Source organism: Pelobates fuscus, chromosome 1 (assembly GCF_036172605.1).
Source record: "Pelobates fuscus isolate aPelFus1 chromosome 1, aPelFus1.pri, whole genome shotgun sequence".
Taxonomy (NCBI): domain Eukaryota; kingdom Metazoa; phylum Chordata; class Amphibia; order Anura; family Pelobatidae; genus Pelobates; species Pelobates fuscus.
Window position 1 is genome coordinate 256235931 of NC_086317.1, and position 13062 is coordinate 256248992.

The 13062-nt window shown below is 36.7% G+C and overlaps 1 protein-coding gene across 1 annotated transcript in view; it reads left to right on the forward strand.

The window, feature by feature from the left end:
* Positions 1-3156: 3156 nt before the first annotated feature.
* The window catches only part of UNC45B (unc-45 myosin chaperone B), a 55322-nt gene continuing 45416 nt past the window's right edge, over positions 3157-13062 (forward strand). The window contains exons 1-5 of the mRNA XM_063456624.1: positions 3157-3342; positions 6855-7016; positions 8678-8714; positions 11795-11970; positions 12945-13034. Coding sequence (XP_063312694.1) covers positions 6855-7016; positions 8678-8714; positions 11795-11970; positions 12945-13034 — 465 coding nt within the window. The 5' untranslated portion in view covers positions 3157-3342. The remainder of the gene's footprint in view (positions 3343-6854; positions 7017-8677; positions 8715-11794; positions 11971-12944; positions 13035-13062) is intronic.

A 13062-nucleotide genomic window follows, 5' to 3' on the forward strand; every position in this document is an offset into this window, starting at 1 on the left:
TAAGTGGGTCAGTGTGGTCAGCGCCTGGGCGCCATAGTCGTCCTCCTCTGACCCGGATGCCTCGCTAAATGAGTTGTACCTGTCTTCCATCTGCATCGCCATTGTAGGCCTCTGCGTGGTCTGGGGTCTCCGCAGGAGATCACCGATATCTGCGGTAGCCGGGGGTCTATCCGGCTTGGATTTTTTGTTGCGTCGCCCCATACTCTCAGAAGGCTTTGCTGTGTCCAGGAGTGCTCTCAAATTGATTTTTCTGCTGTATTTCGCCGTATTTGGGACTTATTTGCACGGAGCTCAGTGCATGTGCATCCTCTCGGTATGGCTGCTAGCTCCGCCCCCCGGGTAGTGTTGGTTTTTGAATGCAGGTGTGTGTTTATATACAGTGCTGGTGTTTTAATACAGAAGTGTGTTTGTATCTAGTGTAGACGCTGAAATGTATGTACATATACACATACATTGGCACACACACACAGATACAGATACACACTGACATACATGTAGATACACACATTGACACACATGCAGTTACACAGATACAAACACTGACACACATAGAGACACAATGATACAAATACAGACAACATGCTGGCCAACATTTTAGTCTTCCTCCAAATTCCTACCTTTTTTGGTGCAGAAGAGTGTCTTCTGTTGGCTGAGGCTGTTGGGAGTCAGAGGATTACTGAAGCACTTCACCCTTCCCCCTCTCAGTCTCTGTAGCTTGGGGAAAGTGATAGGCTCTCACTTACTCGTTGTACTGGCGTCCAGTATGATATAATGATTGAGTGAGGAAACCAGGCTGATAGTGGAAATATAAACAGAGCGATCCAGATAGTTTAGAATAAAAAAGGAGATATAGACTTGAGAAGAAATAATACATAGGTCTTTTTCTAACCAAACTTTTGGTTACCAAACCAATCTTATTAAAAATTGACTGGATGGTCATCTTAATAAATAAAGAAACAATTTTATTTAAAAAAAATATAATTTTTTTTTGCAAACATGCCAATATTATTTTTCCACTTTAAATTCCTCCTTTTAAAGTACAGTCAAAACTGCCTGTCAAAATTATAGTACAGTATAGAGATACTTGCCAATTGTTTGACCAGCTAATTGTTTTTTTTTTTATTTTATTATTATTGTGTTTTAGTTTTGTTCATTCTCTCTGAGCATATCTAGTAACATATCTGATAAGTGGATTGACTGCATAATTTAAATTGTTTATACTCACTGTTCCTTTACCTTAAGTTACCTGTGAAACCCTTTGACATACTGTACCAACATTGTGAAACTCCCTGAAAAATTGTTGCGCCGTAGCACAAACCTTTTAATTAACATAGCATCAGGTTTTCTTTTTTGGCAAATTTCTACAGATAGCAAACAGATTGTAGTACTTAGTAGCAGTTGTGCTTCTGTGTGTAGAGTTGGTGTTTGCATATAATTTTAGAATTTTAATAGAGCAATGTGTTTGTATGTTATGCTTGCATTTACGTGCAATGGTGTGTTTAGATGTAGTGTTGGATTTTAAATGCTGATGTACATTTGTGTGTATTATTGGTGCTTGAGTGATGGGTCTGTTTGAGGGTTTGCATATAATTTTAGAGTTGGAATTCAGGGGTGTTTGTGTTTACAGGGGTGTGTTTGCATGTTGTGTTTGTGTTTGATTGCTGGGATGTTTGCACATACACACTTACACAGATATACATACATATTAACAAGCAGAAACACATATAGAAACACACTGACACACACACAGCCATATACACACTGACACATACACACATACACACAATGACACAGACACAAACACTGGCACATACACACAGATACACAGTGGCAGATAGACACAGACACGTATATGCACACTGGCACATACACACACACTGAGACACACACACTGACAGATACATTGACACACACAGATACACACACTGACACAACACTGGTACAAAGATGCAAACACACTGGCACAAAGATACACACACTGGCACAAAGATACACACTAGCACACTTAAATACACACACTCACACAGATACACACACTAACAGATACACTGACACACAGATACACATAGATTTACACACACTGATACATATGTAGTGTCGATGCTGAAAGATACATACACTGACAGACACAAAGATACACACACTGGCACAAATATACAAACACACTGGCACAAATATACACACTGGCACATACACACAGATATACACACTCTGGTACTAAGATATACACACAAACTCAAATACATACACTCACACAGATACACACACTCACAGATACACTGACACACAGACACACACAGATTCACACACACTGATACATAGGCAGAAAGATGCACATATAAACACTGACACACAGATACACACTGGCACATACACACACAGATACACATATACACACACTGGCACATGCACACATAGATACACACACCAACAGGCAAATAGATACACATACTGGCACATACACACACTCAGATACACATTGGCATGTGCACACACTGGTACAATGATATACACACACACTCAGATACACACATTCGCATATATACGCACACAGACAAACACTGTCACACAAACACACGTGTGTATGTTTCCTTACAGTGCTTTTAGTGGGCTATTGGGTTGTTCAACATTAAGAGCGTCGGGTCATTGGTTACACCTTTAATGTGCTAATTACATTTTCACTTCCAGCAAGTCCCTTTGATTTTAGTTCTACAGAGATGAGGTTTATGAATATTGCTTGACTTGTCTGTATCGGAATTGATTCATGACAACTGTTGGGCAGCGAAGCAGCTAGCAGCTACTAGAAGTGTCTAAAGGCAAATGAAAACAAGAAATGGAGCAGGCTGGGCTGTGACTTGGATAATTCAGTGTTCCAGAAGCTGCCAGGCACTTCTCACAGTGACAGCTGCTCTGGATCATCTCTAGCTATTGCTACTTCAAACCAATGGTCAGCTGTCATTTACCTCCTTAAATGGCAGCCAGGTGGCCTTAACCACTGTGAGAAGGGGGTCGTCATACTATAAAGCATATCTCAACAATCCCAGTCATACGTATATCGATAACTAATTTTACAAGGTCATACCAATGATACATTTCATAAGACTTTGCAGCCTTGTATGATATTCGCCCTTCTCTGACAAGCTTTGCAACTTTGTTTGTGACTGAACACCCCTGCATTTCCTCACTGTTCCATCATTCATTTGAGCTGGACCATTTCATTGAGATCTATAAATATCACATAGGGAGGCTACACGACCCAACACAGCAGAGAGACAAGTAGCTCATTAAGAACAAAAAAAGTACTCTAGAGACATACAAGGATTTCTGAATCACAGGCCTGAGGTATGTACGGCATGATACTGTATATTTAGGAATATAAAAGGTATTTTAATAGAACCGACTCTCTAATTCATTCATGCGGGTTCAAGGGCCTTGTTACCCCATTGTCTTACAAATATATTCCATCTAGAGAAAGACATGTCTGCATTTAAATTACAAATAATTGCCACGTGTGTCTGAATTGCAATTCCATTTTTAGCATTTTTTATTTCAATCAAACCTTGTTAAAATCAAGTAATACAGTCTAATAAGCCAAATCTATATTAAAACATCCAGATTTTAGACTTCAAATAGACATGATCTGATTTTATTTCTTTGTAATTATTTTTGCTGTATTGTGTTCACATTGACACATCACTGATTACCTATGTTTTAGAAAGGAATCCAGTAAAAACATAGTTATAAATTTTGCTTTAATGTATCTAGTCACACACTAGTAATGTTTTTGCGTTGTCATTCAGAACATAGACTTTGAGATCTATTCAGTGACAGAATTATACAGTAAACTGAGATTTGTCCAGTGCCTACCAAACTACTTATTTTAGGCAAAATGTGCCAATTTGGAAATTTAACTAACTGATCATTTTCCCAGTTAGGATATTTTGGCCTAAAATATTCAACTTAATTTTTGTTAATTTTTCACAATGACCGACGTTCAGGGTTATTTGCTACATTGTAAACGTAATAGATTTTCCAAAGCAGTCGTGGTTTTAGTTATGGTTTCAGTGGCTATTTTGTCAAAACTCTGATATTAACTTTGAATGTCTGGCAATTCATACTTTAGTGAATAACCCTCTAAGTAAATATAACAATTCATTTTCACTGTTTTTTTCTAGTAGGCCTTAATATTACAGTCTCCTGACAATCCCTGGTTTCGTGATTAACAGAGTTTGGACTATCCACTAAAGTATGAATTGACAAGAATTCAACATGTTCAAAGTGTATTTAAAAATGTACAATACCGTAGCCAAATTGCAAAACATCAGCTATTATTTTAACCCCTTAAGGACCAAACTTCTGGAATAAAAGGGAATCATGACGTGTCACACACGTCATGTGTCCTTAAGGGGTTAAGTTCGGCTTTTGGTCTAAAATTTTAAATTCGCTATAGGATATATTTACTAAAGTGAGAATTGTTGAATATTTAATATCAATTGAGATTTTACATCAAAATAGTTGTACTAGAAACATAGCTGATTTCTTAGAATTCAGTTATTTTGTCGTTAAACTTTTAATTATTTTTGAATTCCCAAGAGTTCTTATTTTAATAAATCTACTCTTTTGAATTTGCAACAATTTTACATTTTAGTGGATAACTATGAGCATAAGCTCCCATCATGAATACAGATATGCTGTAATATATATATATATATATATACATTGTCCATAACCCTATGTTTGTAACCTCCGAATTTGAGAATTATAATTCATAAAAATACATATTTTCTAAAGTTATGAATATGAATGATTCTGAAAGAGATCAAACACCTGCACAATAGCACATATGGCTCATGATGTAAAAATGTCGTTGTCAGCACTTCAGCACATTAAGATGTTATATTCACCAGCCTGTAGTGGACACTGTAAGAATTTTTGTGTATGATTGGCAATTGGAGAGTCCCTTTAAGGCAAAAATTGCTGATCAGGTAAAAAATCCAACTTATATAGCTATAGTCAACGTCTGGCTGTTTTATGCTACGTTTTGGCTTCAGTTTTCTAAAGTTTGCTTTTTAGTTAATAAACTCCTGGTTTTAAAATCCTTCATTTACAGATCTAATATATATTCAGTAATAGACAAGTACAATTGTTACAGGCCTCTCAGCCAACAAAGTCACATTTAATGAAGTAACCTATTTAACATTACTACAAAATAAATAGTAATTCATGAGATTGACTTTTATTTTTCCATTACACAGTTCGAGTCCTCACTTCCATCATCCCATGGGTTACTAATATATTTGGACCTTTATTATATGGTGTCCATAACACTTAGTTAATCCAACTTTGACAATGTGGCCGGCATGTTGGAGGTGGGATCGGCCATTGCTAGACTGTATTAGCAGTGTATCTGTAATGGAGGAGGGAGTAACACTGTGTGATTTCAGCTGTGACAGGTGGCAGAAACAAATGGAACTGAAGTCACAGCTCACTCTCCATAAATGGTCAACGGGCTGTAAGATGACTGTAGAGTCACATGTGTGCTGCAAGGGACAAACACACAGAGCCATTAGCCTCATCACTTTTTGTTTGTTTTTGTCTCCCAGCTGTAATGTTATCTATTTCCCTGCATTGTATTAGTTACATTCATTTTATCTTGCTTTGTTACTGATTTGCAGTTTCCATTTTTTCTAGGTCTTAAAGGAACACATTACATTTTTATATATATATATATATAGTTCTTTTACTGCTTTAGATTACGTATCCACTCTTTTAAATAAGTAAAATTTATTTGGATTAGTACTTAGAACATGTCTGAGTACAACTGTCTCTTATTTAGACACACCATATGACCATTAACTATAATTAATTATTGTTACAGCACATTAAACTAACTGTGACAAACAAAATGTGTCATACAAAGCCAAGAGATGATGAACATGCAGCACAAGAATGCATACACTCTAAAGAAAATGGTACAAGTAAAGTGCAAAACAACATCCATTTAAATCAGTGGTGTCCGTCAAATTTGATGAATGAGGGGCTTTGCTTGTCCGTTGTCATCAAAACACGTTCACTGGGAATGATGCAGGAATACTATCAGGGTTATCTACTAAATTGAGAACTCAAAGTGATTTTTTTGAATTTAAGGTCAAATAAGCCAAACTGGAAAATATCTCCAAGTCAGCTATGATTTCTGCTTGGAGACTGTAGTTTTAAATCTGAAATTCACTTTGACTTTACTTTGAATTCTCACTTTAGCAAGATCCTATCAGTGAAGCCATAAGATCCATCTCCCACGATGTCATGCCAACCCTCATAAAGGAGCATTGGGAAGGAAAAACGCATGCACGGTCAGTACTGCGCTCCTTCAATCAGGGAGACAACCACCAGAGGCAACTAAATAGCAATATTTTAGATTGCAGGGTTTAAACTAAAAATACCACTGCACCAAGACCCTTTCACTGAGATGAAGTGGTCTGGGTGCCTGTAGTGGTCCTTTACATCTTTAACCTCTTTTTTTTTTTCTTTTTTTTTTTTTTTTACCAGGAGTTACTTATCGTACCAATACTTAAAATTATTTCACAGAAATGTTCAGGGTTATTCAATAACTGTGAATTGTCAAAATTGTGGCCAAAATCGCCACTTTGAATTTTGGGCAAGTCCTCAGTTAGATAAGTGTCGACCAGGTTTGTTTAGTAGAGTGAGCAAGTTCTCAAACCTCATCATAGGTAGTTCGCAACATAAGCAGTATTCAACGATGTTGTTTGTACTGAGGAAGCATTGTGGTGTTCCTCAAAAATGGTGCCACCTAACTTTTTACTAATTAATTCAATTGTATAATTTTCTTGTACAAGATGGAAGATCCAGTTCAGCTAAAAGAAGAAGGAAACAAGTATTTCCAGTCAAATGATTATGATAAGGCGATTGAAAGTTACAGCAAAGCATTAAATCTCATAAAAGACAAGAAGATACTGGCTGTTCTCTATCGTAATAGATCAGCATGCTTCCTGAAAAAGGTAAGGCAATAGCTGGAATTAGGAGACTTACAAAATGTCTAAATAGCTGAAGTGGTTTTGCAAGTTCCTCTATCTACATTTTTCAGTATACATGCCAAGTGCGGGATTCAGAACTCTGCACCAAAAAGAGCATGTAGGAGAATTTCTTCAACTGGTTGCTTGTTCCTTTTTATGTGGTTTTATGTAAGCAGTACAACTAAAGTTATTTTTGCATGAACACACATATTTCAAAGAAATGTGTATTCATTTTTATTATTTAATTTAATTAAACCTTAATCTCCATAAAAAGCCAACAAATCATATTATAAATATCCAAAATATATCATCAGGTTCTTAAAATATCTAAAAATCATAATCAGTGAGAATTCAATGTGTGCTTCAAATTGGAGGTCAAAGTAGCTTATTTGGAAGCACAACTGTATTAGACAATTTTTCTATTTCAACAGTTTTGAATTTAAATTTGAAATTCACCTTGAATTCTCCCTTTAGCGAATAACGTTGAATGTTATGATTTAGATTTATGCTATTAGAAAACTAAATAACGAGCAAGAACGCAAGTTACATTACGTTATCAGTCAAATTGCATTGATTAAACCACTTTATTTTCTCAGAGAGGTTTAAAAGCAGTTAACAAACTGATCTGCCTGTTTTTTTTTTTTTTGCTTATTTATGTTTTTCTACGCAAAGCTATATTATTTGATCTTTTAGTTTCACGAGAATCATTATGGAATTTGATTCTTCTGTGTCAGCCAGTACTTTGACATTCTATTCTCTGACAATGTCTTACAACTTGCTTTTAAGTTTTATCTATGTTTGTCGTATATTAGTACAAGCCTTCACTGAGGTTAAAAACAGAGCTTCACACAAGAATATTATAAACCTTGGCAGTTCTGGCATTAAAGGATCACTATAGGGTCATGAACACAAACATGTATTCCTGACCCTACAGTGCTAAACCCACCCCCACCATTTAAGTAGATTGCCACCCCTTATACAAGTTTAAAACTCACTTTATTTCCGGCTCTGTGCAGGTCCACCGGTTCTGGTTCTGCCCCCTTTGTGACATCGTCAAATTGGCAGATTTCTAGTCAATCCAATGCTTTCCCATCGGGAAAGCATTGGATTGGCTAAAATCGGCACAGGGGCGGGTCCAAATGCAGTTTTGGCCAATCAGGACCTCCTCATAGAGATGCATTGAATCAATGCATCTCTTTGAGGAAAATTCAGCGTCTCTGTGCAGAGCGTGGGGACGCTGAACGGCTGTGCTGCCTACTGTGCAGCCCTGAGCCAGGAAGCATCTCCAGTGGCCATCTAAGGCGTGGCCATTTGGAGGTGTCCCTAAGGGGAATGTAAACACTGCCTTTTCTCTGATAAAGGCAGTGTTTAAATGAAAATGCCTGAAGGCAATGATTATACTCGCCAGAACAACTACATTAAGCTGTAGTTGTTCTGGTGACTATAGTGTCCCTTTAATTAAAAGCAACAACGCAAACAATTGTTATCTAGCATTTAATAAATGATCGCTTTACATATACTATTGAAACAAAAGGTATGTCTGTCCACAAGCCCTCCTTGGCTGAAGGTAGGCTACTTTGATGCATTTGTGTATGCATTTCATAGAAACTATAGCCTTTACAACTGCTTTCTGTCTTTTGAAATAGGAAATCTATATACAGGCAGCGACAGATGCATCAAAAGGTATGTTTTACAATGAGACATTTCTTTTGCACCTTTATTTTACAAGCAATGTAAGATTATGGATAATGCAGCTTTTGGTTTGTATTCACGTGTGAATTATTGGGTCTTCTGAACTAAATTTTTAGCTTATTGAGCCTTTGCTTACTTTTCATGTTTTGTGTTAGAATATATTTTACACATTTAATGTCATGTATGGACATTACATGTATTTCCTATTCTTTTGTGGAATGTATTAAATGTATTTTTTGCTGTGCATCTAAACACTCACTAAACATGGACACTACCCTTTTGCATGGTTTCAGAGCTAGCATATGGAATGCAGCAATTTACAAGTGCTATGACAAAAAATTTTGTCGGCCAGTAGCCCCTCATCTGCTATTTATTTATTTATTATTGCTATTTATAAAGCGCCAACAGATTCCGCAGCGCTGTACAATTAGTGGAGAAACGTAAATATACACAGACAAATACAAGAGGTAAGAGAGCCCTGCCTGTAAGCTGATATCTAGCCATTGGAGCTCTTTTATACAAAGTGCTTGGCTAGATGGCCCATGAGCTTACAAACGCTATAGATCATAATATTCACAGATTCTTCCAAATTAGTTCAGGGGGTTTTATTTTTGTAATGAAGTTATCTTGACAAAATGCGAAAGCTGGTACAAAAGTAACAGTATGGTTAATTCTTCATTATTTCATTGTGGTTGTATCTTATTGCTTGGATGTTCATGTCAAATGGTCATCATGGATAAATATATTCTCGTCTTAATACACACACACAATACAATTTTATAGACCTTGTTAAATTCTATATACTGGATGCAGGTGTAAATTAAGTGGTAGGAGGTAGATTTGTGCTTGCCGGTTGTTTTCAACGTTTGCAGTCTTTATATCAGCAACCTTGTACACAGGAGACAGTGTTTGCAGATGACAAAAAATTCTGTAAAGTAATGTGAGCAGGATATTACTTTGCTGAAAAGGAATTTAGATAGATTGGCAGAGTTGGCACACAAATTGCTGATCAAATTTAATGTAGAAAAATGCAAAGTTATGCACTTTGGGGTAAAGAATGCACAAGCAACTCACTCTAAATGGTAGTGAATTAGGGATAACAACACACAAGAAGGATTTGGGAATAGGTATAGACAGCAAACTAGGCAAAAATGTGCAATGTCAATCAGCAGATGCTAAGGTCAATAAGGTTATTTGTCTCGTCTAAAAAATGGCATTAATTCTTGTGGTGAAAATATCATTTTGCCTTGTTATAAATAACTGGTAAGACCACACTTTTTTGGGCACCTGCTCTAAAGAAGGATATTAGAAAAAGTTGGTAAACAAAAGAAAGGTTAACATATTTAAATCTCTTTAGTTTATTTAGTTTTTATTATTATACAAGTATTTTCAGGCCAAAACAAATCATCGTCTGGAAATCTATTCATAAACAGGACTATACGTAGTCTAAGGCAAAAAAAAAGGTTTTATATTTTTAACAGAAAGAACTATAAGGACACTGTGGCGGATTAGCCACTGTTTACTGTGTTATCCTAAAAGATGTGTGTATGCCTTTAAGAACCAAGTATGTGTATGCTGCATAGGTTCCATGCGAACAATAGCGTTCGTATGCTGGCGGCATGAAAAACCGCCAGCATTCATACAATAATTTCACGAACAGTGAATTTCAACATTGTTCAAGAAACGAACAAACTACCGAAGGGAGACCACACACAGGAGGTCATGTGGCTCCCATTAAGGATTGCAACATTGTTGCAATCGGTAATTAGAGGGATTCAGGGTGGCCGCCGTTCGGCTACCGACCACGCGGCGGTCGGCCATCTTGGATCCTTTGTTAGCCCAGCGGTATTTTGTCGTCGAGCGCCTGGAACTAAAATCGGCTACTCGACGGCACGAATACCGCTGGACTTCCAAGCCGTTTGGGAGCCCCGGTCCTTCGGTAAAGTGGTTCCCTAAAGTCAATCGGTAGTTTGAAGGTAACTTGAATGTAATACTTGTTTCGTGTGGCGTTCGGTTATTTATGCTGGGATCTGAGCGGTACTTTCACGAAGTGTGCGCTCAGACCCCAGCTATCTACCGAACGTCCATTCGTTTAAATAAAGGGAATATTGTAAAAGTTATGGGTTTTAATGTAAAATGCCGGTTCTGCTGCACGGAGGGCTAATCCACTTAACTGTATATTTTAGTGGGAGTATCCCTCTCGTCCAGCAGTGCCTGATGGGAGAAATGTTCAGAATGCCCCTGTTATGTCAGAATGGAAACCCCTTGCATGGGGACTTGCATAAATACTAGAACTGTGAATAAAGACCTCAGTTGACTCCCAGCCTATGTGTCGTCTAGTTCTTGGGAAGGAAGGATTCTTGCAACGTTACCGGGATTATTGTATGCTGTACTTATTTGCCTGGATTATTTTATGTTGTTGCTGTTACCCAGCAGAGATACTGTGGATTATACTACCTCTCCGCTACAGACACGGAATTCTCTGCCTGAAGATTTGTTTTTATCAGAGTCTGTACAGATGTTTAAATAGCAACTGGATGAATACTTGCAAAAACATAATATTCAGGGATATAATATTTAATTTGTATTGTATCATGTTTGTAAAATTTTTTCCTAGTTTGTTGCAAAATTGGAAGCGGTTCAAATGTATTTTTTTTTTTGCCGTCTTTTGGATTAACAGCCAAAACAGATGCGAGAAAGGCTCAACTTGATGGATGCATGTCTCTACTCAGCTATATAACTATGTAATTATGAGACATGAGTGTTTTAGACAGAATAAACTGGAATATTTAACTATTGCATTGCAACATAGTAAATACATATTAACCTATTTTATGCCATTATCATGCTTCAAAACCTCCCATCAAAAGCATTCTCTGACATCTTTTTTTGTTGCTAAAAATTGGAAAAGGGACAATGGGAAGCATGTGCTATAAAGCCACTGGACAAACATTATTTGGTATGTGTTCATACGTCATTAAAATGGAAATGCAAATGGATGGATTGCATTTCATTAATGCTGAAGCCCTTTGTTAAACATCTTCAAATAATCTTGCATGCTCTCTTTCCAGCTATAGATCTGGATGGATCAGATATCAAAGCATTGTATAGGCGCTGCCAGGCATTAGAGAAACTAGGAAAATTGGACCAAGCATTTAAGGATGTTCAAAGATGTGCAACATTGGAGCCAAACAATAGGACATTCAGAGAGACGCTGCACCGCTTGGGCACTGACATCCAGGAAAAGGTTAGAAGAGCAAAATATAATATTGCTGCAGACACAAATTTAACTAGCTATCTCAGTTTTACTTTTATATTCTACTGTTTATGAGATTTCAGAAATAGTTTGAGGATTCTTTTCAAGTTACGGTATTTGTGTTTAAATTTAGATGAAATTTAGATGTGTTCATATGTTTAATTGTTCCTTAAAATCCTTTAGAGTGAGTTAACATATAACATTGTCTATCACACATGACAGTTTCAAAGACTTCCCAAAACCACACTCAGATGAGGACCCTATACCCTAAGCAACTGCTAACAATAAGCTCAATATTATAAAACATAGTACAGTACTGAAGAGGCTTAATGTCAGAAAAGTTTATACAATGTATTACCAAGATTATATTGACATCATATTTAGCTGCTAATACTCTTCTCCTTACTCCAAACATATATTGTGTTCCTTCTCAAATAATTGCTCCACTATTATGGCTTACATAGAATAATGTACACCATAGTATACTCACTCATACAGAGTCTTTAATTAGCTCAATAACGAAGCATCACTATGAATACGATTATATAGATATGTGTACATACTTTTAGGTGCTGCTCTACCTTTATTTTTAATATTTGCACTAATATTTTACACCTTAGCGCCTATATTGCTTGTTTGTTTGTTATGTGTACATACTGTTTTATACACCATAATACAACATATCAATTCGCCACAGTGCATTTACTGTGTGATGAGCAATTTTAGGAGTACTAGCGGTTACAACTGTACATCATCTATGTTTCCTTCCACGTATTTTTATATGGCGTGTATGGAACAGATTAGGTTTATGTTTAAGATAAAGTAGTAGCAGATTCTTTGAGCCATGATAAATATGGGTCATACCAGAATAGTCATCTATTATCTATACAATAGAGACCGTTGCAAAACAACACAGATGAGAATTTGTTTTGTAGCTTTACTAATGTGCTTTACACTCTACACAGCTCCGTGTACAGTTCTCAACTGACTCCCGGGCTCAGAAGATGTTTGAGATCCTATTGGACCCGAACAGTGAAAAAGAAAAGAGAGAGAAGGTGGGCATATTTTAATGTACTCCAGTGT